At 39.3% G+C, this 27,493-nt stretch overlaps 1 protein-coding gene across 12 annotated transcripts in view; it reads left to right on the forward strand.

The window, feature by feature from the left end:
* The window catches only part of MBNL3 (muscleblind like splicing regulator 3), a 120,857-nt gene that overhangs the window by 75,007 nt on the left and 18,357 nt on the right, over positions 1–27,493 (forward strand). For 11 of the 12 annotated variants that reach the window (XM_070366664.1, XM_070366665.1, XM_005893399.2 and 8 more), the window contains 2 exons: positions 8,873–9,037; positions 26,304–26,498. In XM_070366664.1, the coding sequence (XP_070222765.1) occupies positions 8,873–9,037; positions 26,304–26,498 (360 nt within the window). Of the gene's footprint in view, positions 1–708; positions 813–8,872; positions 9,038–26,303; positions 26,499–27,493 lie in introns of those variants that run through there. The other variant, XM_070366672.1, reaches the window with a different exon arrangement.

A 27,493-nucleotide genomic window follows, 5' to 3' on the forward strand; every position in this document is an offset into this window, starting at 1 on the left:
AGTGAAGTGCAATTTCCTTCTCTCTGATCTAATTCTGACTCTTTGATAATCCCAACAAAAGAGCCTGAAATCTTAATAAAAAAAACTTTAGGACTGTGTCTCGTAACTGATTCCTGAATTTTCACCACTGCCACTTTTGTGTTATACCTAGTCTGTCATGCGGGGCTGTTATGAATCACCGTTTTTCCTGAATATATTATTTTGTTCATTAGAATTAACCATGTTCCTCTATATCTGCCTCTGTTTTAATATGAGTAATCAAGGCTTGACTGTAAAAGACATCTATGCAAATAATGGCTATTCATGCCGTTTTTTGCACGTTGTGAATATGTATCTGCATCCATCTTCTGTGTGCTTGTAGAAACATGATGCTTAAGCAGATGTTTTCCTGGGCTTCACTGGATGACTTTTGCTTGAATTTGAGTATGCCACCGACAGGACTGAAGAAATGAAAGTTAATCTGCTCTCCTCTCCCTCCCCCTGCTAAAAAAAAAAAAACAACTTTAAAACATAAAAGCCTCCTCTTCCTGTAATAATTCATATGTTCAAGAAAATTTATATAGACTTAAAGAGTCAGGAGATCGGCACAGTGGTCACTCACCACGCCCTCCCCCCATCCTAGTCTAAAGGAGGAGCTCTGGCAGGCAGGCATCAAAGTCATTTGAATACACAGTTGTTGCGCCACAGTGGTTGGGAAAGTGGAGTGGCTGACTGGGTAGGGAGCCGTGTGAAGCTTTTGGTGGGAGGAGCCAGGGAGTAAAAAATTGCTTTCTCCAACAGTCAACTTCCTTAAATTCCTTGCAGCTGGTCAGGTAAGCTGGGACTGAGAGGGCCTTCTGCTTTGCTCTGGGGGAACTGAAGGCCTAGTAGAGCCTAGGCTGTTTCCAATGGAGGGGGCTGCTTATGACCTTAAGGTAAAGGGAGGTAAATGGGTTTTTGAGGATTTGACTTTATTTAGCTTAACTCACTGGAGTGGACGAATAGATAGGGAGAGGGTTGCCAGATAATATTTCGTATGGGGCATACTTATCCTAAAAAAAATGAGTCCTTGTTTATGGGAAATTCAAATTTGATTGGGAGTCCTGTGTTTTCATTTGATAAATCTGGCAACCGTAGATGTGAGCCCAGATGGAAGCCCTAGCCGGGAAGAAAGGGTACAGGCAGCCAGTGTCCATTCTGTCCTGGTTCTGAGTCGCTGTAGTGACTGGACGGGTGTCCAGAAAAGGGAGCCGAGGCAATGCTGAGAGCCAGAGATCTGACTGCCTAAGGGTGGAGGGAGACACCCCTTTTATGTTGCTTCCTAAGAAGCCTATGTAGCAAGTAGCTTCTTGAAGGTGCATGATTTTCTGTGTATTTTAATTCTTGGAGTAACAAATTCAATGTCATTCTTTTCATTCTTTCCTCTTTTTCTGTGTTTTAATGACATTTTCTGTTGGCAGCCAACAACTACTTTAAAGACAGCTTCCATGAATACTTAGCATCAGAAACGCCTCTGACTTTTGGTAACTCGGTACCTGTGTGCTTCAGTTGTTTGGGGATTTTAATTTGATTCTGGTTGTCTGTTTTGTAAACAGAGATGATACATTCCTGAGGAACATATTGAACAGATATCACATTTTTCTCAAGCAACTGAAGGTGTTAGACCACAGGGGGAAAAATTGGGAAGTGGGCAGGGAGCAGACCTGGGGTATTGGGGAGGCAGGCTTGGTTTCACTATGAACAGCAACTATGATTTTTGGTGTTATTTGTTCTTCAGAAAAAGTTCAAGCTCATGATTATTTGAGAATCAGTGTTCAACGTGAATACAGCTGAATTATGGGTCTTAAGCACAGCAGAAACATTTTTGTTGTAAGAGGTCAGTAGAGATGCACAGGAAGGCCTCACCCGGTGTGATTATCCTAAAGCCTTATATTCCACCTTTGTCTAAGTAGCTTCAGGGAATTTGACTTGCAGCTGGTTAGAGAAATGAAGAGTGGGAATGGAGCAGTTGGAGGAGGCACTTTATTCTAAACTGACCCTCGAAAAGCAGTGCTCCCCTTGGGCAGGCCCAGGTGCTGATTAAATATGAATCTGCTGCAGGTTCCTTTATTCAGTTTTATAGGGGCTCTATATCCTGGGCGGTTCTTGTGACCACAGACCCCTGGGAATTATACCAGGGTTTGTGTCTGCGTGCCTTGGGTTCGTAACATTTCTGATTCAGTGTATACTGAATGACCAGGAATTTTCAGCCATGATGGTCACATACATGTCAGAGTATATATTCATTTAAAAAAATAAGCAGTAACAAATGAACTATTTACTATACCTGAATAAAATAACGGTTCATTTGAATCAGAAAACCAGGAACAGCCTCAAGTCATGTGTTGGCTATTGTTCTCTTCTGGAGGAAGAAGAAAGAACTTAGGGAAGGAAATAGCAAGAGAAGCAATTAGGCTTCTAAGGCAGGCTTAGTGTGATACCCTATAAAATTATTCCCACAAAGTTTATCCACTCAGCAAACTTTTATAGAGTAGTCACTATTCACCAGGCACAGAAACAGCCCTGGAGGTTCAAAGATGAGGAAGATACAGTCTTGCCTTTAAACAAACTCAAAGTCAAATGGGGAGATAGGCATGCAAACAATTTATCAATGTACACAGTGATAAGTGCCATGATAAAACTGAGTACAAGATGCAGCTGGAAGCACAAACGAGGGAGAGATAAAAGGGAGTGGAGGAGTGGGGGTGGGAACATGGTTTCAGGAAAATCTTTATAGAGAAAGAGTCATTTGAACTGAAAATCCATATTGGGTAGTGAGAGTCTGGAAACTTGGCTTCTGTCCGTACTGAGCTGCTTGTTAATTAGGACGAGCCACATCATCAATTTGGCCTTCACTTTCTCTGTAAGATAAAGGTGCAGGAGATGTTCCTTAAAATCCGGTTCAGCCCTACATGTTTCAGTTCTGGTAATCAGGTTATCTCGTGGGCTGTTGCAGAGAACAACAGTGTGATTGTTGAGTTCCTCCTCCCTTCATCTTTTGGAGGTCACCATTCGAAAGCTTTCTTGAGGCAGATAGGCAAGAAAATTCTTCTGCTCTCCTCCCAGCTTCTTACTTATTCAGACTTGGTCTCTGGTTTGCACCAAAGTCATTGCCCTCTGTATATGTATATGGGATGTCAAGAAAGCAGAGTTCATGAGTTTGGGATGAGCAGATGCAAAATATTATACAGAGAATGGATAAACAACAAGCTCCTACTGTATAGCTCAGAGAACTATATTCAATATCCTGTGATAAGCCAGCATGGAAAAAAGAATATGAAAAAAAGAATATATATATATATATATATAAAACTTAAATCACTTTGCTGTACAGCAGAAATTAACACAATATTGTGAATCAGCTAGACTTCAATAACAAAAAAAAAAGGAAAGCAGAGTTCAGAAGAGATGCGGTGCTGACTTGGGGGGGCGGTAGAGTGCTTGCCTGCCCTCTCCATGGTGGAGGGACGGTCAGCCTCATTAATTTTGCCTTCAGTATACTCAGGAAGTGGTTTATTAAAGCCTTTTTAAAGAAAGATTTTTTTGTCTGTATCCCAAGTTTAAATTGAGTTGTATGTAAGATTTTAAGGATGCTTTTTGTGCATATATTCATAAATGGTACAATTCTGGAGGATACACATTTTTATAAAAACAACTCTTAAGAGAAAGAAAGTGGGAAATTGCCATTAGTGTGTTGATATCTGGTGATACTCAGTTTATGTTGATGTTGCCTTTTAGCTGTTTCAGATTGTTCCTAGCCTTAAAAGGTCCGTGATGGTTGTAGGAACCATGCAACCTAGTACGGATCATGTGTTGATTGTTCCTAGCCTTAAAAGGTCCATGAGGGTTGTAGGAACCAGGCAACCTAGTACGGATCATGTGTTATTCTAAAATCACTGTTACTTCCTCTGAGAAGCCATGTCCATGCATGTAAGTATGTTTTAGTTGGGCAGTATAATCAAGAGGTTTTTTCATTTAATACATGATCATTAAAATGAAATCATTTTCTTATAGAAATCAAATCACCTATTTGTTGGCTTTATTTAACATTTAGGTAGTGTAGCAGAGCAATGAGATGTCTTTGAAAAGGTAATCCAGTTATTATTGCATTTGAGAGGTTCCCCTCCGCCTCCCATAATTCCTAATGTATTTGAAGAAGCAAGTCATTCTGCAAACAGCTGTTCCTGTTAAGATACTGGTGACTGACAAAGGGTAATTTTCAGCTTCCTGGGGTCCTTTTCTTATTCTGATGGATGGTAGAGCTTTGTCTCATGAACATAAAAAAGTACTTTTCACAGGAGTTTTCTACCACCAAGTGCCTGGAAAGTCTTGTCTCTGACAGACTCATTCTCAAAACTCCCAAGACTTAGGTGGGATTTGAATGTCTACAATGCTACTTTTCTCTTTCAGTCGAAGGCTTTGTACTGTGAAAAGCCTGAAGGTAAGGAAAAGGAATAGATTGAATTTTGGAGGTTTTATGAATGCTCTGCAACTTTTTCCTTTGTCTGTCATCAACTTTTTGATGTATTTCAGAAATTTCATTGGTCATTTTCTCCCCGTGCTGCTTTTTGGGTGTTTTTTTTTTTTTTTTCAAAGAGAGTAGATGGAATAGGGGAGCAGGGAGATGTGTAGATATAGTAACACTTATTTCAGCAGAGAATCACTTTCTTATCAAATCACTTTGCTATTTTCTTGACTCAGTATCACAGTGAAAGATCTGATGAGAATGATTTGTTTTTAAGGCCAAAGGAAATGGAAAAGGCGTGAAATTGAGGCAAGCCTAAATGAGCTTGCACTCTGATTTCTTTAATTTTGTGAGTCTGCACTGAGCACATGGCAACTCTTGAACCTGTGGGTCTAGAAGGAGGTTGGACACCACTGACTTGGCTTGGGAAACCCAACAGGTGATATTTTCCTGCCAAGATAGCTTCTGGGCTGTTACAGACCTGGTGTGATAGTCTTGTGGCCCATTCACAGTGCTTAGCTGGCCTCTGGAAAACTTCACAGTCACTGGTTTTCCAAAGGACAGAAAAACAATAAGTGATTACATACTGTGGTGGGCAAATCCATCCTTTGCCTCCACCCCATCTCATCCATACGTGCTTATGAAATCCTTAATCCCCTACAGGGACTAAAAGCAAATGTTAGCAAATGTCAAAAACAAAGTTTGCCACCCCCTCCCCAACTCCAATAAAAGTATTTTGCCCTATAATTAAGTTTGGGCGTCTTGAAGAATGAATACAGAGGAGATTTATTGCTACCAAGTGTTGTACATATAAATATATTACCCTGAGTCCTAAAGTTGTTTTGAAAAAATTTAAGGGGCTTGGCTTTCTTTTGAAATATTGTATTTCACAGATAACATTGATATTAAATTATTTGGTCTCATCTATTGTTTCGATTGAAAATGCAGGTTTTTTTTTTTCTCTTTTATAAGTGTTCTTTAACATAAGCAGCAATCTCTGGTAAGGTAGTGTTGTGCATTTGCATTGTTATAGAATTAAATTATGGATTCTGTCATTCAAAAAAGAATGCTTTATAAATCAAGTACAATCTCATAACTAAGATGAGTAAGTTTTTTTAAAATCTTAGGCTGCGTCATATTCCATACTTTAGTTTTATAACCTACCTTGATGTGATTTTTAAAGTGTAATTCTTTTTTTTTTTTTCTATTTCTGTATACTGTGTTTGCTTGGTAAAAATCTCATTAGTTTCCCAAGAAAAAACTTAAGAAAACTTATTATTTGTAAAGGACAGTAATGTAAAAGCGCAGAGGCAGGTAGCAAGCCTTTATCTGTACATTGGCAGGAAATGGTCCAAATAAACCCTGTTCTCTCCCGCCCTCCTCTCCCCTCTTGATTACATTCAATGTAAATGATGTTAAAAGTCTACCCTACCTGGAGGGAGGTGGGAGTGGAGTTCAGGGTGGGGAACACGTGTATGCCCGGGGCAGATTCAAGTTGATGCGTGGCAGAACCAATACAATATTGTAAAGTAATTAGCCTCCAATTAAAATAAATTAATCAAAAGATCCCTCTAAACTGTTAACAAATGGCAAAAACTTATTGTATTCCTTTTCCTTTAAAAAAAAATAATCTATTGTTTTTTGAATTCCGGAGTATAAGAGACTGTCCTCGTCTGATTGGGGGTGGGTTACAGATTGTGTCCTATTTAAATGGTTATGGTTGTGTTTGCCACTGGTCAGGGTAAACTATCAAGGTGGGTTTGTGATCCTAAGGCAGTCCTGCTCAGCAAGAGCCTGGTTTCTTTTTTCAGTGCTGCTATGCACCTATCTCAAAGCCTGGGAACTGGAGCAATAGTCCTAAATGCTAGTAGGCAGGAAGACAAAAGATAGTCTAAGGAGAAGGAAGGTCAGGAGTAAGTTATTTAGAGCTGGTTAGGGGGAAGGATTTCTAAATGCAACTGCAGTTAGTGATTTTAAAAAAGGCCTGAAATTCAGAAGAGAGGTCAGAGATAGAGATCGAGATTTAAGATCTGAGCAATTGCAGTGAGAGATGAAACTTTACCCGGACTTTATTTCTCCAGGGGAAAGAGAATAAAGAGGAGAGCAAAGGATTTAGGACTCTCCCTTGGGGAAGTAGGAGGAGAAAGAGAAACCCTAAAACTGCCATGCTTGGCTGTGGAAGGCTCCACGTGCCACCAGTTCCCTTGAGCTGTTAATTTTGACCCAGATAATCCCAGTTACGCTGGGTAAAGAATCTAGAGACTGAAATCGTTGTGACTATCTTTGCCTTGCAGTAGATGTAAAGAGAATTAACATTTTCTCTTAGGGGGACATGTTAATGGAGTGGGGGGACTTCCATTTCCGCCAGTTTTAGTGCATATAAGGATTTCCTTGGGGCTTCCCTTGGGGCTCAGCTGGTAAAGAATCCGCCTGCAATATGAGAGACCTGGGTTTGGGAAGATGTCGTGGCAAAGGGAAAGGCTACCCACTCCAGTATTCTGGCCTGGAGAATTCCCTGGACTGTATTGTCCATGGGGTCACGAAGAGGCAGACACAACTGAGCGACTTTCACTTCAATTACAGTCCTTATGTGTGCTGAAATTATGTGGTTGTTCCTACCTTTATGAGTTCAGGAGGACTGAGTTCATACCACCCTCAACTCTACCGATAAATGCTTTCTTTTCTAAGGTATGTTGAAACTAAGAAATTGTTTGATTTTATAAATAATTTGATTAAAAATAAATTGATCAAATTGGAGAAACAGAATGAGAAGCCTAATGGAAAATAATAGTGGCTACCTTTATTTATCAAGCTATGTTTTAAGTTATACTCAGTTCCCTGCCAGGGGAGGTAAAAGAGCCACCTCATCCCATTGACCTGATATTTAAAAGAGCATTTGCAGTGCTTCTGGTTTTGCATTATAGAAAGTGAAAATCGCTCAGTCAATATCCGACTCCTTGTGACCCTGTGGACTATACAGTCCATGGCATTCTCCAGGCCAGAATACTGGAGTGGGTAGCCTTGAGGGGATCTTCCGAACCCAGGGATCAAACCCAAGTCTCCTGCATTGCAGGCAGATTCTTTACCAGCTGATCCACAAGGGAAGGCCAACATTATAGGTAACTCTAAGTTTCAGGGCCACACCTTGTTCCCAGTGAAATTACGGGAGTGCTTTAATAACAAGATAACTAAATATGAAGGAGTGATTAATATAGTCCATTCAAGCATCATAAATACGGAAAATTCATAGCATTTGTTGAAAACACTTGAACTGATTTTCTCCTGGGAATTCAGGTGGCCTAGCAACTTGCACTCTTGGGTACAAAAAAAGTTGCCTTCCCGCCCCGCCCCCAACCCTTCCCTCCAGTAAGCTCCTGCTATAAAGCATCTAAGCAACTGTGGGAAAAAGAATGGCTTGCAGTTGTGCTTATCTTAAAGGGATTATGGCAGACTTAGTAATCCAAATGGGATCATCATTAGCTGCTTTGTACAGTACTTGAGTTAAACAAACACAACATAACACATTTGACAATGTGATAAATACCTGGTCACTGACATCCTTTGCTGCCACAGAGTAAACACCATAATTAGCAGCCACATCAGCATGTAGGTAACACCAAAGCCATGTTTGGTTCCACAGGACTGCCATATGATCCTGTCTGGAAGTGCTGAAACCATCTCTAAAACATTCAAATACCTGACACTCCCAAATATACTTGGGTGTCAGTTATCCAAATGATCCGGGGCCATTCCCTCTAAAATCTAAAGAACAGCATAACTGTGAGGTAGAAGAGGTTTATTCTTCAGTTAACAAAATATCAGTGAATTTCAAGCAGTTTCTCACATTATATGGATTCAGGAAAAAGAACTTTAGAGCCAAAATTGTCCAGAATAATGGATCTAAAAGTTACAAGATACATTTATGTGTATATATTTAACATTTTTCCATATTTTTCCTGATTACATATGTAGATCCACATCCTAGATCATATTTGATTTTATGTCTCACGTTGGGAAATTTCTATTTACGTCTGTAATGTTATGATTATATACTGTCCCTGATATTTTATATTTTAAATGTAAGTTGATGCATACCAAAGTGGAGCAGAGCAAGGTGGCTATGAGAATGAGTTCTGGGGTCAGACTAACTAGGTTTTAGTTCTGGTTTTGTCACTTGTTAGCTGTGCAACCCCTCTTCATCTCCTCATCTGGAAGATAAAAATGATGAGAGTATCAGTCTTAGGGGTGGTGTATCAAGACAGAATACATTAATTCACATAAAGTACTTATAACAGTTCATCCCGCATGCTAAGAGATTAATAAACTTTTCTTAGCCACACCAGATTTTTAAATATATTAATGTCAATTAATAAAATCCTTCATTTTTAGGGCCGGTGTGCCAGAGAGAACTGCAAGTACCTTCACCCTCCTCCACATTTGAAGACGCAGCTGGAAATTAATGGACGGAACAATCTGATTCAACAAAAGAGTGCCGCCGCCATGTTCGCCCAGCACATGCAGTTTATGTTCCAAAATGCTCAGATGCCATCAGTTGTAAGTCACAGCTCTGCTTTTTCAAAATTGCATATGTATGTCCTTTTTTTGAGGGTGCATATCTACACTGGAATAACCTGGCAAGGACTTTGGGAAGTTGTCACCGAAGGATTGAGGATGCGAACTAATATGTTAATTGACACTCCAAAGATGTTATGCATGTGAAGGGAGCAATCAGGTGTGAGATTTAAACACTGGGTTGCAGGCACCCAGAATGTAGCTTATAGGGACTTCCCTCGTGTTCTAGTGGCTAGGACTTCATGCTCCCAGTGCAGGGGGCCTGGCTTCTATCCCTGGTTCGGGGAACTGAAGATCTTGAGTGCCAGAACTAAGACCCAATGCAGTAAATTAATAAATCAAAAAATGTAATTTATTGAAGAATACTAATAAAAGGAGCAGGGACATTTTGAGAGGAGGTTTGATGATTATTACATAAAAACCTTTTAATTTAGGATATTCAGATAAATTTCCTTGCTCTTTGATAGTTCTGTTGTTACTTTTAAATAGATTTTTCACTTTAAAATAACTTTAGATTTAAAGGAAAGTTGAAAAGATAGTACTGAGACTTACCATATTACCCATCACCTGGTTTTCCCCACTTTTAATATCTTATATGCAGTTTATTTGTCAAAACTAAGGAACTGACATCTACACATTACTATTAACTAAACTCCAGACTTTCTTTAGACTTCACCAGATTTTTCACTAGTGTGCTCTTTCTGTTACAGTGTCCAATCCAGGGTATCAGTGTATTTATTTGAATCCTATCTGTGCTCTCTCTTCTGGTCTGTGATTGTTTCTCGGTCTTTCTGTTTCCCATGACCTTAACAGTCTTGAGGGATACTGGCCAGGTGTTTGATGGGGGTTTTAACTTAACCTAGCCACAGAGTTTCCCTTTGGTGAAATTAATATTTTGGTGTCATTCTAGACCAATGTCTAGTATTTGGATCATTGAGTTTAAATGGATCACTTAAAAAGTGATTTAAGTGTCCTACAGAGAATTCATTTTGTCTTAATACCTTAAAATATACAGTTGCAGTTTGGCCTTAGACTCTTTGAGATGGAATTGAAAACTGTCCCTGTCTACTGAGTTCTTCCAGGTCTCATATTTGGTTCCATGGTGTCTCATTCTAATTCCAGCTGGCCTACTTCCTTTAAACCATTATCAGGCTAGTACTTGGAAAGGGTTGTGTTATCTTTATTTGTAACCCATTTCATTGGTGACTACTATATAATGAACACACTGAAAACTGAAAGATGTACGTAATATTTAGATACATGGAAAGTGTGGGAGTAGGTCAGTCTGCTCTCAGCAAAACCTATCTCATTACAAAGTTGTTTCTCAGAATTCAAGGACATCTGTGTAGATAGGGCACCCCTTAATTGGTACATCTTTATGAATAATGCAAAAAACGGGTCCTAGGGGCATTAACAAGTCACTAAAATTTTGTTCCATGATACTTTTTCCAGGATGTCTAGAAAATGTTAAGTAGAATAAATAGATTTCATGTGTTTACTCGTTTGCCAAAAATACTCGCCTTGGAATTCAGTGCTGATTAATTACATTGATAAATTCGTTCCCAGAATGTCACCAGTGAGCTCCCTGGAGTTCCTCTTTGACCTTTAGTAATACTTTATATGGTTGAACTCCTCCAAACTCTGTCCTTAGCTTTCAAACGCTGAAGCATTTCAGTTTGTTCTTGGTTTTGAAGGGATAGGGAAGAGAAAGTGTTCTAGATACTGAGAATAGTATAAATAAAGCCACAGAGAAATGAATATGCTTGGTGAGTCCAGAAAATGTGAGTAGATAGGGAGTAAAGCAAGGGAGCCTTTTACCCACCGTTACCACTCTTGGCCTCTTGTGGGATGTCCCATTTTCAGACTGAGCAAAGAATAGGAGCCAGATTTTATCACACACCTGAGCCCAGCATTTCGTATGCAGCTGGAGCCTATATTTTTTCAAAGGTCAAGGGACATCAATCAACTGCCCTATTTCAGAGAACCAGAGAGCAAGGGCCTGGGGTAAAATAGGGGTAAAGACAGAAGGCAGACTATTCATCTTCTGTTGAGCCTCCTGTTGAGTATCTCCATGCCAAGTCTCAACCCTTCATGCATTATTGATCAGGGAGTGACTTTTTTGGAGTCCAGTGAGAGATTCATTGAGTTTTTCAGCTTCTTATGCTTTCTAATTTGATTCTCCATGCTTTCTATAATAGAATACATTTCCCTTTTTTCTTCAATGAGGGTAATTTCAGGCTGCAGAATATGACTGTTATGACTCACAGGAGTACTATTTATTTTGTAGCATAGCAGAAGACATGAGACATTACTTAGAAGACCCCAGGGAACAATTGGAAATTGCTTTTCTACCTTGTAGATTATTTAACAATAGCTGTTATGATGTGATAAACTGATGAAAGATTAATTTCTTCAGTTATTATGTGTACAAAAAGCTAACCTCGAGATGGTTGATATGATCCTCTTTTGTGGTCTAGAAAGCTGCCTTGTGGGCATGTTGTCATTGAGCTAGTGTGAGCAATTTTAAGTGACATTTACCAGTCTGACTTGAAAGAAATTTTCTTTATTATGGATCTTGATTTTACTATGGAAGTAACATATAATTTTACTTTGTTTCTTTGGTACCTAGTCTCCCTAAACAACTGTCTATCCCATCTAACTGCACATCCCTCCTGCTCTGATCATCTGATTCTTTTCCCTAAAATATTCAAGCTAACGTTTAAATTTCCAGTCCTGTTGTTTGTCTGCCTGCATATTAAGACCCATTGGTATCACTGCCTTGAACCTTATGTCTTCCCACAAACCACTCTTTGATCTGTTTCTAGGATACCGGAAGAGCATGTCTGCTTTTGGAAAATTGAGTACGGTTTGCTTATTACAAGGCCACAGATAAAGGGAATGACAACCTAGATGTAGCCAGAGAACAGATTCTGTTCAGTGTGACTGAACAATGAAAAAAAAAGCCACACCTAGTCAATTTGGGTGGAATGCTTGCTGTAGCAGGCAAGTTTGTTCACTGTATCTAACAGATCTGAATTGACATTTGCAAGTATAAAATTCCACCTCAGAAAGCTTTTGGTAGCTTTATTGAGGAAGTTTAGTAAGTGACACAAAGGCTGCGACTCCCTAGTATTTTTCAGTGCAGTTTAAGAGACAGAGCTGCTGATGTTCACAGCAAAAAAAAATTATACAATTAAGAACTCCCTTTGGCATAATTAAGAGACAAACAGCACTGGAGAAGAATTTTAGGGCAAGCGGACACACTGGGTTCCAACTTCTGAGAACAGATAATGTTTGGAATTTCAGATCTTTTCATAATTTGGAATATTCATTACAGAAAGAAATTTCCAAGGAAGGATTCTCACTGCTAAATGTAATGTGTGTGTGTGTGTGTGTGTGTGGTGGATATGATGTTATAGGCTATAAAAATATTTTTGAATCAGACATTTTGTATAATCTAATAAATACCTTTCCTTTCTCTGTTTGAATGTGGTTGATTCACGTGGAGGCGGTTCTTTACATGAAGGTAAACTTGACCCAGTTGAGTGTATGCACCTGATGATTTATATAGAGGTTATTGGCTCAGCCATAGCAGTGTGTCAAGTCCTCTGGTCTGCTGTATGCTTTTCATGGCTTGCATTCCTGTGGCCAAGTCATAGTATTCCAAACCACCGAGTCTATAAACACAGGACTTCAGCCTTTTTCTTTATCGCAGATAGAATCATCTGATGTTGTCTAGACCTTCCCCACCATTTTACATCATTTTTACAATTCTATTTACCACATACATTTCTCAGAAACAAGCTTATATGGAAAAAAAAAAAAAGAAACAAGCTTATATGTCTATCTGAAACTGTACTAAGGAATAAAGGTGAGGTGACACTTCAGGACCAAACAGGGATAAGTAGGAAGTTCCAGTAGATAGGAGGAAGGGATATATACTAATTAATAATATCAGTATTTTTAGACTCCAGTGTTTCAAGTGTTTTTATTTAATTAAATAGGAGCTCTAAGATATTATGTTACTCTGTGCACTTTTGGACTAGGACAGATTTAAACGAATAGAAGTAAAATTGCAAAATATTTATTTACTTTTTAATTTTTGAAAATGCTAAATCATTTCATAGTTAAAGATGAAAGGATAATATCTTTTCCTCACCATGATACATTATACATTTTACATAGTCACATCAGAGTTATAGATTTTCTATTTCATATAAACTATTGGCGGAAGTATTTCTGCTATCTCCCTGTTTTCAGGGCTCTTCTGTTAAAAATTATTAAAATTTTCTAGATTACCAGTCTCATGGTCAGTACAGAAGTTACAGTGAAAGTTAATGAAGATTCTTCAATGAGTTTCTCAGTTTACCTACTCATGAAATAATAAATGATGACATTTAATCTCTTTCATCTTAATGTAGTGACATTCAGTATTTTGTAAAGTGATTGTTGCGAAATGTTCAAGTCAGTAGAAGACAGGCATTATGTAGTTATAAGATTAATATGCTCTTAATATATTTATGGCTATTACGTCGTAAATATCCACAGTGACTTGAGGTTAATCAGATCATATCACAGGAGTGTTTGAAGTGGTACCATGCTACGAGCCCCAAATTTTATCAAGATTTTACTAAGTTTTCTAAAAAATTAGAAAAGATTTTACTTTTAGATATAGCAACTGAGACCTAACATTATGTGTTTGTTCTATAGATTGTTCCCAGGCTTTCCTTGAGGTTAGCAAAGGAAGGTTCTGGGCCCCTTATTTGCATGGTCTCCTTCCAAGGTCCTGGGAGGAGGCCTAGCAATGTGTTTATAAAATTTGCCAAAAATATTTGTATATTCTTTGTTCTTAAGGCTCCCCTCCTCTACCCAACAACCTAAACTGCAGGCCCCTCAGATCCTGGATTTATTCCTGATTGCAATTACTGGTCCAGGGTAGAGTAGTTATCGAGGTCCCTTCCTGAGGCTGTGTATGTCACACAGCTTAAAGCCCCTTTAACAGTAAAACAAAAGAAATCACAACAGCAGGAGCTTTGCTGCCTTGTCCCAACTCGGTTTAATACAGTGAAACGAAAATGCTACACTTCTGCCACCAAATAGAGGGCATTTGTACATGCTGTCTTTCACAGTGCGTAGTTTCTTTGATAGTAACCAATCTCAACACTCTCCCTTTATCCTCCCTTGTATATTCCCAGGGGATAAATTAAAATGTAATCGTCTCTCAGCCCATTTTGTGTCTTACTCCTCTGGGGCCGGTTAGCTCAGTTGGTGAGAGTGGGGTGCTAATGAGACCATGTGGGCCTATTAGCTTTCCTGCTCATGGTCACAGTCTAAGCTCCAGCAGGTACCTCACCATGGTTTGCCGTTCATCGCCATCGAGATGAAGGCAGGAAGTTGGGAAGGTCTGTGAAAACTCATTTTCCCTGGCGGAGGATAAAGAAATCACAGCAGCAACAAGAAACAAACCCAATGCTTGGTAGCCTCACCTAGAGAGGATTTTTTTTCTTCTTAACACCATACTCTTGCCTAGATCAATAAAATTCAATGGTTTGTCAGTGACAGGGCCATGAGGAGACCTAGTGTGAAAAAACATGGCTGCCCTCCCCACCCAGTAATCTTTCCCCCCAATAATCCTAATCTGCCATAATAATCTTTATGTGCGTGCTAAATCACTTCAGTCGTGTCTGACTCTGCGACCCTATGGACCGTAGCCTGCCCAGCTCCTCTGTCCATGGGATTCTCCTAGCAAAAACACTGGAGTGGGTTGCCATGCCCTTCTCCAGGGAATCTTCTCGAACCAGGGACCGAACCTGTGTGTCTTATGTCTCCTCCATTGGCAGGCAGATTATTTACCACCAGGGCCACCTGGGAAGCCATAACAATCTTTATAGATGAACTAAATATTATTTGAAACCTTCCTTCACCTAGTCTCCTCTCTTCAGCCATTCTGTGAATATCACATTAGCAATTCACTTGTCCCCTGGAACCACATTTTTTGTAATATGTTGTATATTTCAGTCTATATCACTAAACCTTTTTTTTTTTTTTTCAAAACTCTTCATTGGATACCTTTTGATAGTGATGACTTAGCCACTCCAGTTAAAAACTGCATGCATACATATGTGTGGGTGTGTGCATGCACACATGCAGGTATATGTATACAATACCCCGTGGTTCTCATACTGTTTTTATGTAGCATTTCACATCTGTATCAAAAGACAGTTTGGGAGTGGTCTTCTGCTTAAAGTTATCCCCACCAGAGAGCAAAACAGATGGAATTCTCTGCCACTGGTTTTGATCCCTGAGTGCTTGTTTTGTTTGTTTTTTATTTTGATTTTTGTAACTGGTCAACCTAAAAGTAATCAATGGCTTAGGAATCCATTTTGACTCAATTCACTAAATATTTCTTGAGTGTCTACTCATGCCAGGCATTTAAAAGAGTAAGAAACAGATAAAAAGGTAAATTAGAAATAGTCTCTATCCTCTACGAATATATGATCTAGCAATAGTAAGATGATGGATTAATTTTTGGTTTTGATCCCCTTAGTTTCTGATTTCTACCTGATCCTTTGTATTATTTAGCTTTGAGCTTTTTTTTTCCCCCTCTGTAGAGTGATTTTTTTTATATGAGCCATTAAAGGTTTTGTTTTATTTTGTGTTGTTTTGGTGGTGGTGGTGCTCTGTTAAACCGCTGATAATTAAAACCCCTTGCATCCATTTATCATGGATTTGCATTGAGATATCTCTAGTCTCCAGGCTTTCTGTGGCTTTTTTGCTTTTCTCAGCTCTTGTTATTTCCCCCTTCCCCCCAAACCCTTTTTCTCATGCCTGTTGTTAAAATTAAGTAGTCATTGATTTTTAAAATACTTTTTCTTTCCTAGTGCTATACTGAAGTTAATTGAATTACCAATGTTATTATATAGTGATTTAGCAACAAATAATTTTTACGGCACTTCTTGTTCATGTCTCAGTAACAAAGTTAAAATCCACCCCCAACTAAGAAAAAAGTCATTTACCCTTTTACCAGATCCTTCTCTAGGAATCACCTGCTATTATGCTGTTGGTTATAATTCGTGGCCTGCTCTACAGCTTCTTACCACCTACAGGGAGATTCAAACCATAACTTGTTCCCTCTTGCTTGCTCAACTTTATACCTATGATACCCACAATAATCTATCAATCCTTCACCTACCTTCCTCCCTTCAATGCTTCCCCTTATTTGGAGACTTCCATGATTAATAAGGTCAGAAAAGCCAGGTTTAGTCGAGGATAACTATTCACTTTTGATTCTTGAATGTATTTTTCTTCACTCTCTTTTGGGCCACAGTGGCTTATTTATTAACAAGTATGATTAGTACATAAACACCACTATCAGCTTGCATCTGTTTATAAAGTTCACTCTCAATTACTGAGGGACCAATCAACTAGTCTGGAGATTATGTGGGCCTCCTTCAGTGTCCCAGTAACACCAGTCGAAGAGTGTGGAGATGACCAAGGAAAAACTGAAAATGATTCACTTGTGCTCCTTGTGAACATCTAGTAAAGTCTGATGAAAATGAAAATGATACATTTCATTGTGCTTTGGGATTATCCAAGGATAGAAATATGCATGGTGATGGTGAAAGGGACTGCTTTTTATACTATATAAATGCTTGTAAATGAGTAATAAAATTAAGATATTATGAGTGCTAAAAGTTAAGAGTGCTATATTTCTGGCATTAAAATCAAGTCAACAAATTGTTACCAAATGTTTCAGTTCAGTTCAGTCCAGTCACTCAGTCGTGTCGGACTCTTTGAAACCCCATGAATCGCAGCACGCCAGGCCTCCCTGTCCATCACCAACTCCCGGAGTTCACCCAGACTCACGTCCATTGAGTCAGTGATGCCATCCAGCCATCTCAACCTCTGTCATCCCCTTCTCCTCCTGCCCCCAATCCCTCCCAGCATCAGAGTCTTTTCCAATGAGTCAACTCTTCACATGAGGTGGCCAAAGTATTGGAGTTTCTGCTTTAGCATCATTCCTTCCAAAGAACACCCAGGGCTGATCCTCTTTAGGATGGACTGGTTGGATCTCCTTGCAGTCCAAGGGACTCTCAAGAGTCTTCTCCAACACCACAGTTCAAAAGCATCAATTTTTCAGGCTCAGCTTTCTTCACAGTCCAACTCTCACATCCATACATGACCACTGGAAAAACCATAGCCTTGACTAGATGGACCTTTGTTGGCAAAGTAATGTCTCTGCTTTTCAGTATGCTGTCTAGGTTGGTCATAACTTTTCTTCCAAGGAGTATACGTCTTTTAATTTCATGGCTGCAGTCACCATCTGCAGTGATTTTGGAGCCCCCAAAAATTAAGTCTGACACTGTTTCCACCGTTTCCCCATATATTTGCCATGAAGTGATGGGACCAGATGCCATGATCTTAGTTTTCTGAACGTTGAGCTTTAAGCCAACTTTTTCACTCTCCTCTTTCACTTTTCATCGAGAGGCTTTTTAGTTCTTCTTCACTTTCTGCCGTAAGGGTGGTGTCATCTGCATATCCATCTTATAAAAGAAAATGTTTAGTTGTCCACCTTTAAACAGGAGCTTAGAGGGAAGGCCTCAATTATGATATTGACTTCAGGCCAGGATTAGCCTAAGTGAGTTAAGTATCTTGCATTCATCCAACAATAATTTTACTGACACTGGATATTATTCAAGTTACTACAAAGAGATCTAGGCTGTTATTAGGTTTTATTTCTTTATACTACCTTGAGGAATAACTCATTTTAAGTAATAAATCAATGTTCCTAAGATGTCTGTGTAAACTAGAGATATTTATTTGAGGCATCGTTTTTCACTGAATTGTATTATTATTCAAAGGTGCTTCAGAATCCTTTAAGATCAAAATGCGGTGGCTCCTAAAGTTTTTCCTTTACAGGATTCCATCTATCTCCCCATTCTTAGTTACCAAGTAGTTATTATTCTATAAATAAATAGTTAAGAATGTGAATTTTAGTAATTATGTAAAAGAACATTTACGTGAACACTTTACTATTTGTTTCTAAAGTCTGACTTCTTCAATTTGTGTAATCTTGCTACAAGTATTAAATTCACATCCATAGATTTTAATACAATTAGCGCTTTACTTCAGAAATTGAGTGCTTTATATTTTTGAATCCTGTAGAATGAGGGTCAGCAAAATTTTCTCTAAATGACTAACAAATAGCTCAGCCTTTGTGGGACAAGAGACAAGATTTGAGGATACTACATAGGTTCTTCTGTAATGAGAAAAAACAGATATCCATGCTTTTCGTTATGTCAGTCTACGAGTGAGCAGAGTGGAATTTATTTATGGAAACTGAAACATGAATTGCATATAATTTTCATGTGTTATGAGATATTACAATGTAGAAAATAACAAATGCTGGAGAGGATGTGGGACAAGAGAACCCTCCTATACTGTTGGTGGGGTTGTAAATTGGTCCAGCCACTACAGAGAATGGTAAGGAGGTGCCTCAAAAATCTAAAAAATAGAGAGTTGCCATATGATCTATTACAGGCTTCCCAGGTGGCTAAGATGGTAAAGAATCTGCCTGCCAGTGCAGGAGATGTGGGTTCAAACCTCGGGTCTGGAAGATCTCCTGGAGCAGGAAATGGCAACCCACTCCAGTGTTCTTGCCTGGGAAATCCCATGCCCACAGGAACCTGGAAGGCTACAGTCCATGGGGTCAAAAAAGAGTCGGACATGACTTAGTGCCTAAACAACAACAATGACATGGATCCATGAATACCACCCCTAAGCATAGATCCAGATAAAACTTTGAAAAGATACATGCAGCCCTATGTTCATATCAGTGCTATCTTATAGTACCCCATATATATATATAAAAGCTAATTATGTGTATATTGGAATATATATATATATATATATATAATGTAATATTAGCCATAAAAAGGAAGGAACTTTTCAATACCATTTACAGCAAATAGATGGACCTAAAGATTATCATACTAAGTAAAGGAAGTCAGAAAGAGAAAGACAAATACCATATGATATCGTTTATGTGTGGAATGTAAAATCTGACACAAAGGAAGTTATCTATGAAACAGAGACAGACTCACAGATACAGAGAACAGACTTGTGGTTGCCAGGAGGATGGGTGAGGGGGTTGCATTGAAAGTTTGGGACTGCAAACTATTATTATTATATGCAAGCTATTATTATTATAACTAGAATGGATAAACAATAAGGTCCTGCTGTATAGCACAGGGTGCTATAGTCAATACCCTGTGATAAAATAATATTTAAAAGTATATGCATATAATATATAAAACTGAACCACTTTGCTGTACACCAGAAACTAATATTGTATATATCAACTACAAACAAAATAAAAATAGAGAAACCACTCTTAGCATTCTGGCCATACAAAAACAGGGCAGGCTGAATTGGTTCAGGGGCTGTGGTTTGCCAACTATTACCCTAGAACACAAGCTCTTGAACAGTAAGTACTCTATAATCCCGGGGTGAGTTTCATGAGGTCCTTGAACTTCTTGAGATCACAGTTTGTACCCATATGAATTTTTCCATGGGCAGGGTCCACAGCTCTTATTAGACTCCCAGAGAAGTTCAGGACTTGAAAAATATTAGGTGCCACTGTTCTAGAGACAATTCGCCAAATTTTAGAATGCATTTCCTAAGGCCCCGATAGTTCTAAGTACTTGGGGCTTCCCAGGTGGCACTAGTGGTAAAGAATCTGCCTGGCAACACAGGAGACAGAAGAGACGTGGGTTTGATCCCTGGGTTGGGGCGATCCCCTGGAGGAGGGCATGGAAACCCACTCCAGTATTCTTGCCTGGAGAATCCCATGGACAGAGGAGCCTGGCGGGCTACAGTCCATAGGGTCACAAAGAGTCAGACGTGATTAAAGCGACTAGCACACACACACGTGCAAGTAACCAGTAACTTGTGGGAATTCCTACCCTAGCAGCTAATACTGCAAGACACATTGAGGGTAAATAATTGTCTAGGTGATCTTTTTATTCATATAGTCAGTTGTTGCCATCATTCTTGTTGGTTTTACAAGATTCAAGAAAGATGAAAATCCATACCCTTTGTTCTAAGAGAAAAGCTTTCTCATATTTTCAAATATTTAGTAAACGATTTGTAGGCTTGAGTGAACATCTGAAACATATTTAAGTGCCTGGTCAATTTGGGCTGTATATAGAAATCAGATTCAACCTGTTAGGTACCTTTTTATTTAAAATTAAGACTACCCCACAGGTTGGTTCATGTTTAGCTCAACTTACATCAAGGGCTGCAAGACAGGTACAGGAAGGATTAAATTTGCTTATTAAAATTGAATGTGTGAACTTGCGGCTGCCTGATATAACAGGTGGCTGTTAAATAAAGCTAAGCCCTTGAATGTTCAAATTCATGAAATGGAATACTTACCCTGGGGCAGAGGTGGTGGTGAAAAACAGAAATGTCCATTTGAAAATAAATAAGAAACTCAGGAGTTCCAGCTGTGCCCAAGGGTTGAGAATTTTAAAAAAAAAAAAAAAAAAAAAGACCTACTTCTTCTCAATAAACAGCATTATAGAATCAAGTTTATACCAAAGAGGAAATAGTTGTAAAATATACAATGCTAACTTTAAAATGTAAATATGATACAGTATAATCTTACAAACCCTAAGCTTTTTCAGCAAGCCCCTTGCACTATTTATATAGACTTCCAATTAATTTACAGCTTGTTTTCATGAGATTGGAACATATAACAAACCTAAGAAGGTTAAAATATATTCCAGGTTAACCAGTAAATTTTCCCCAAAAAATGAAGGAAAAAAATACAGAAGTTCAGAGCTATTATAACAGGAAGCATTGCTACATGTCCATTATTCCTAAATATTATTAATTGATCAGTATTTATTAGTGATTAATAATTTTGTAATCTAGATAATTCACTCATCTGCCAGTTTTCCTTTTAATTCAATAGCTTTAGAAAATATAATAATGGCTCTTCTTGGTTCTGTACTTTTACCATTTGAGATTTTTGCTAATTTTGAGACAGCCTGAATCATCAAATTGATAGTCTGTCTTCAGTTCAGTTCAGTCGCTCAGTCGTGTCCGACTCTTTGCGACCCCATGAATCGCAGCATACCAGGCCTCCCTATCCATCACCAGCTCCCGGAGTTTACCCAAACCCATGTCCATCGAGTCGGTGATGCCATCCAGCCATCTCATCCTCTGTCGTCCCCTTTTCCTCCTGACCCAACCCCTCCCAGCATCAGGGTCTTTTCCAATGAGTTAACTCTTAGCGTGAGGTGGCCAAAGTATTGGAGTTTCAGCTTTAGCATCAGTCCTTCCAATGAACACCCAGGACTGATCTCCTTTAGAATGGACTGGTTGGATCTCCTTGCAGTCCAAGGGACTCTCAAGAGTCTTCTCCAACACCACAGTTCAAAAGCATCAATTCTTGGGCGCTCAGCCTTCTTCACAGTCCAACTCTCACATCCATACATGACCACTGGGAAAACCATAGCCTTGACTAGACGGACCTTTGTTGGCAAAGTAATGTCTCTGCTTTTGAATATGCTATCTAGATTGGTCATAACTTTCCTTCCAAGGAGTATGCGTCTTTTAATTTCATGGCTGCAGTCACCATCTGCAGTGATTTTGGAGCCCCCAAAAATAAAGTCTGACACTGTTTCCCCATCTATTTCCCATGAAGTGATGGGACCAGATGCCATGATCTTCGTTTTCTGAGTGTTGAGCTTTATGCCAACTTTTTCACTCTCCTCTTTCACCTTCATCAAGAGGCTTTTTAGTTCCTCTTCACTTTCTGCCATAAGGGTGGTGTCATCTGCATATCTGAGGTGATTGATATTTCTCCCGGCAATCTTGATTCCAGCTTGTGCTTCTTCCAGCCCAGCGTTTCTCATGATGTACTCTGCATAGAAGTTAAATAAGCAGGGTGACAATATACAGCCTTGATGTACTCCTTCTCCTATTTGCAACCAGTCTGTTGTTCCATGTCCCGTTCTAACTGTTGCTTCCTGACCTGAATTCCTGATTTCTCAAGAGGCAGGTCAGGTGGTCTGGTATTACCATCTCTTTCAGAATTTTCCACAGTTTATTGTGATCCACACAGTCAAAGGCTTTGGCATAGTCAATAAAGCAGAAATAGATGCTTTTCTGGAACTCTTGCTTTTTCCATGATCCAGCAGATGTTGGCAATTTGATCTCTAGTTCCTCTGCCTTTGGTAAAACCAGCTTGAACATCTGGAAGTTCACGGTTCACGTATTGCTGAAGCCTGGCTTGGAGAATTTTGAGCATTACTTTACTAGTGTGTGAGATGAGTGCAGTTGTGCAGTAGTTTGAGCATTCTTTTGCATTGTCTTTCTTTGGGATTGGAATGAAAACTGACCTCTTCCAGTCCTGTGGCCACTGCTGAGTTTTCCAAATTTGCTGGCATATTGAGTTCAGCACTTTCACAGCGTCATCTTTCAGGATTTGAAATAGCTCAACTGGAATTCCATCACTTCCACTAGCTTTGTTAGTAGTGATGCTTTCTAAGGCCCACTTGACTTCACATTCCAGGATGTCTGGCTCTAGGTGAGTGATCACACCATTGTGATTATCTGAGTCGTGAAGATCTTTTTTGTACAGTTCTTCTGTGTATTCTTACCACCTCTTCTTAATATCTTCTGCTTCTGTTAGGTCCATACCATTTCTGTCCTTTATCGAGCCCATCTTTGCATGAAATGTTGCCTTGGTATCTGTAATTTTCTTGAAGAGATCTCTAGTCTTTCCCATTCTGTTGTTTTCCTCTATTTCTTTGCATTGATCGCTGAGGAAGGCTTTCTTATCTCTTCTTGCTATCCTTTGGAACTCTGCATTCAGATGGTTATATCTTTCCTTTTCTCCTTTGCTGTTCGCTACTCTTCTTTTCAAAGCTATTTGTAAGGCCTCCTCAGACAGCCATTTTGCTTTTTTGCATTTCTTTTCCATGGGGATGGTCTTGATCCCTGTCTCCTGTACAATGTCACGAACCTCATTCCATAGTTCAGCAGGCACTCTATCTATCAGATCTAGGCCCTTAAATCTATTTCTCACTTCCACTGTATAATCATAAGGGATTTGATTTAGGTCATACCTGAATGGTCTACTGATTCTCCCTACTTTCTTCAATTTAAGTCTGAATTTGGCAATAAGGAGTTCATGACCACAGTAGTTTTTGCTGACTGTATAGAGCTTCTCCATCTTTGGCTACAAAGATTATAATCAGTCTGATTTCAGTGTTGACCATCTGGTGATGTCCATGTGTAGAGTCTTCTCTTGTGTTGTTGGAAGAGTGTATTTGCTATGACCAGTGTGTTCTCTTGGCAGAACCCTATTAGCCTTTGCCCCATTTGCCTGTTACTCTGGATGTTTCTTGACTTCCTACTTTTGCATTCCAGTCCCGTATAATGAAAAGGACATCTTTCTAAAAGGTCTTGTAGGTCTTCATAGAACTGTTCAACTTCAACTTCTTCAGCGTTACTGGTCGGGACATAGGCTTGGATCACTGTGATACTGAGTGGTTTGCCTTGGAAACGAACAGATATCATTCTGTCGTTTTTGAGATTGCATCCAAGTACTGAATTTTGGACTCTTTTGTTGACTATGATGGCTACTCCATTTCTTCTAAGGGATTCCTGCCCACAGTAGTAGATATAATGGTCATCTGACTTAAATTCACCCATTCCAGTCCGTTTTAGTTCACTGATTCCTAGAATGTCGACGTTCACTCTTGCCATCTCCTGCTTGACCACTTCCAATTTGCCTTGATTCATGGACCTGACATTCCAGGTTCCTATGCAATATTACTCTTTATAGCATCAGACCTTGCTTCTATCAACAGTCACATCCACAACTGGGTGTTGTTTTTGCTTTGGTTCCATCTCTTCATTCTTTCTTGTGTTATTTCTCCATTGATCTCCAGTAGCATATTGGGCACCTACCCACCTGGGGAGTTCCTCTTTCAGTATCCTATCATTTTGCCTTTTCATACTGTTCATGGGGTTCTCAAGGCCAAGAATACTGAAGTGGTTTGCCATTCCCTTCTCCAGTGGACCACATTCTGTCAGACGAAGTCTTAGCTCATTATATAAAATAATATCACATCAGTTAATTCCTGAAGCTTTGTATCTCATTCTGTGAGAAGTATGATATGTTCCTATAACCTGTTATATCACAGTGCTAGTTAGGGTGGGTCAGCCTTTGGCTTTTGTCCTCAAACCTTAAGGCACTTCCTCTGACTGCCCCATCATCTTTCCTCCCACGTGGTGTCACCCCTTTCCTCTTAAAACTCTTGGCCACCATGCCTTCTCTACTTACCGTGATGAGTCTTACTAGTTTGGAAGCGGGCAGGACATGTTCTTTCCATTGTTCCTAATTTGCCAGTTAGCTAATGATAAATTCACTGTGGAGAAGGAAATAATAACCCACTCCAGTATTTTTGCCTGGAAAATTCCATGGACAGAGGAGCCTGTGGGCTACAGTCCATGGTGTTGCAAAGAGTTGGACACAACTTAGCAAGTAAACAAAACTCATCTAAGGCTTCCCCAGTGGCTCAGTGGTAAAGAATCCGCCTGCAGTGCAGGAGACACAGGAGCCACACGTTCAGTCTTTGGGTGGGGAAGGTCCCCTGGAGTAGGAAATGGCAACCCACTCCAGTATTCTTGCCTGGAAAAATTCCATAGACAGGAGGAGCCTGGCAGGGCTACAGTCCATGTGATTACAAAAGATTTGGAAACAACTTAGTGACTAAACAACAAAGTCATCTTAAGGTAGAGTGCTAATGGGGAAGCCCTTCCTTCCAAGGTGAATGTGGTTTATAACACGGGTTTCATGGAGAAGGCTATGCTGGTGAAAATTTCAACTCCAGCTAGGGGGTGGCTGCATGAATATAGACTGTCCCTCACTTCCTACTCTACAGAGTCCTACTCTACCTCCATTTAGAACCGTTCCTATTATTGTGATCTAGCACAGGATGTGGGCACAGCTTGACAGTGCAACAGATTTTTTTTTTTTTTAGTGAAAGAAATTAAAAAGAAAGCAAGAACACATGCTCTTAGTAATACATGAGACATCACCGGTTGTACCACAGTGCACCTACCTTATAAAGTCACTATTAGAAATATACTACGTTTAACCAGGATTTGTTATTCATTCATTAAAACGTTTACATTTATTTTTAAATTATGTCATTGATTTTATCAGTCATTCACTATGTATATTGGGTGCTGTAGGGGAGGCAAGAGAACTATCAAAGAAATTATCACCACATTGAGAAGAAAAGATGCTCCCATGTGGAACACACTGGAAAACAGCACAGTAAAGTGATACATTATTTCATCACAGATAATAATAAAGGCAATACATATATTACACTCTTTGAGATCAGGACTGGTAAAAAATTTAAAAACCCAGTAATAGCCTTTTGCATTTCCAAGCCTTTTACCAGTTATACTCTAGTGTATATACCTTATAATCCTGTTATCTCTCCCTGCCTAACAGGAATCCTATTTAGGATATTTAGGGCCCTCTTTTAAACTGTGCATATTATCTGGTCCCTTAGATAAAGACAAGGCTAGTCAAGTCAGATTCGTTTGTAAAATAAGACCTCTTTTAAAAAAATGACCACACCATTCTCCTTTTAGGTAGACAGCAAGAAGTTGTGAAAGCTCTCACCTTTTAAAATCCACTCCTTTCTTCCTCCCTCTTTGCCTGTCTTCATAATTGATAGTGGGCTGGGAAGAAAAGCAAGTGTTCGGTAGGGCAGGTGGGAACCATGGTAGGACCAGAAGCTTTGGAGCAAAGCAGTACTGCCAGGAAGAGAAAGGAGGACAGTGAAATGAATGGGGCCTTCAGAATGCCCACATATATGATATCGATGGTGACAAGGTTTTTACGTAAAAGTGGAAGTGCTAGGGAAAACATGTTTGGAACAGACTCCATCAGTGCAATTTGATTTACCTAACTCATAACTGTTAAAATTATGTGGCTTGGTTTATCAGCTTACCAGTAAGTTTGTTACTCAAAGAGATTTATTGGTTTAAAAGGAACTCTTATATGGGAATTAATATGATACTAAAAATAAATCAGAAGATACAGTGGTAAATTTTGATATGGCTTATGCTTTTTGAAAGACTGCTTCTTTGTGTAATAATAGGAATAATCTATTGACCTCTAACACCTTTTTTTCCTCTTTTAAACATACAGAATTCTTTTCCTGTGAATCCTGCAATTGCAGCTAATCCTGCCATGGCTTACAATCCTTACTTACCTCATCATCCTGGGATGGGCCTGGTCCCCGCCGAACTGGTACAAAACGCACCTGTTCTGATTTCTGGAAACCCACCTCTGCCACTGCCAGGGCCTGTTGGTCCAAAACCGATACGTTCAGATAAACTGGAGGTATTTGTGTAGAAATCTATGAATACTCATAAGGGTAGATATTAGCCTTATGCATAAACATTTCCAGAACCTGGTGTCTTAAATGCTTTAAATAAGTACATCTGGGTTTTAAGCTGCTGGAATATAACCTCAGAGAAGTATTAGACGTTTTACTGCTGCAGTTTTACCCTGTTATGAAGTGCACAGTTGTACAGTAGGTCAAACAATGTCTTAGTTTGCCCGGCTGCCAATTGTGTGTCTCCTCTGTTATGGCACAGAGAGTCTGGTGGGCATGCTCCAGCTTTACAGTCTGGAATTACAGTCTGTATTCACTGGTGGATCTCTACTTGCTAGAATAATCAAACTGAAAATAAAAGACCCATTAACTGCCTATGAATGCAGAATGTAAATGAGTCTCATAGAGTCTAAACCTGTTTCTCCATATTATGAATGATGTACTAGATCAGAAATATCCTTATACCTAAGAAAAGGAAACTAAAAATTGCAAACAGCTTTTTGATTTATGGAAGTCCTTCAAACTATGTCCTTTTTCATAAGTTGAAATAAATAACTAGTCAGTTTCTTACAAAGTCAGCTCCATTGGCAGCTCCTCAAATGCTTGGCTATGTATCGGACTGGAATCTGTACATGTCCTTTAGTCATGGTTCACACGTCTGCTTGTAAAAAGCACATTGTTGTGTGATAAAGACATATCTTGGCCCTTAACAAAATAATCCTCTCCTGCAAATATAGCTAATTACACTTTAGGCTGTGTATCAAGTGGAGGATTAAAAACTGGTTTTCAATAATTGGTTGCTGTTGGTTAATCGCTAAGTTATATCCAACTCTTTTGCAACCCCATACACTGTAGCCCACCAGGCTCCTCTGTCCATGGGATTTTCCAGGCAAGAATACTGGAGTGGGCTGCCATTTCCTACTCCAGGGGATCTTTCCAACCCAGGGATCAAGCCTGCGTCTCCTGTATTGGCAGGTGATTCTTTATTGCTGAGCCACCA

This window comes from Bos mutus, chromosome X, assembly GCF_027580195.1.
Source record: "Bos mutus isolate GX-2022 chromosome X, NWIPB_WYAK_1.1, whole genome shotgun sequence".
Taxonomy (NCBI): domain Eukaryota; kingdom Metazoa; phylum Chordata; class Mammalia; order Artiodactyla; family Bovidae; genus Bos; species Bos mutus.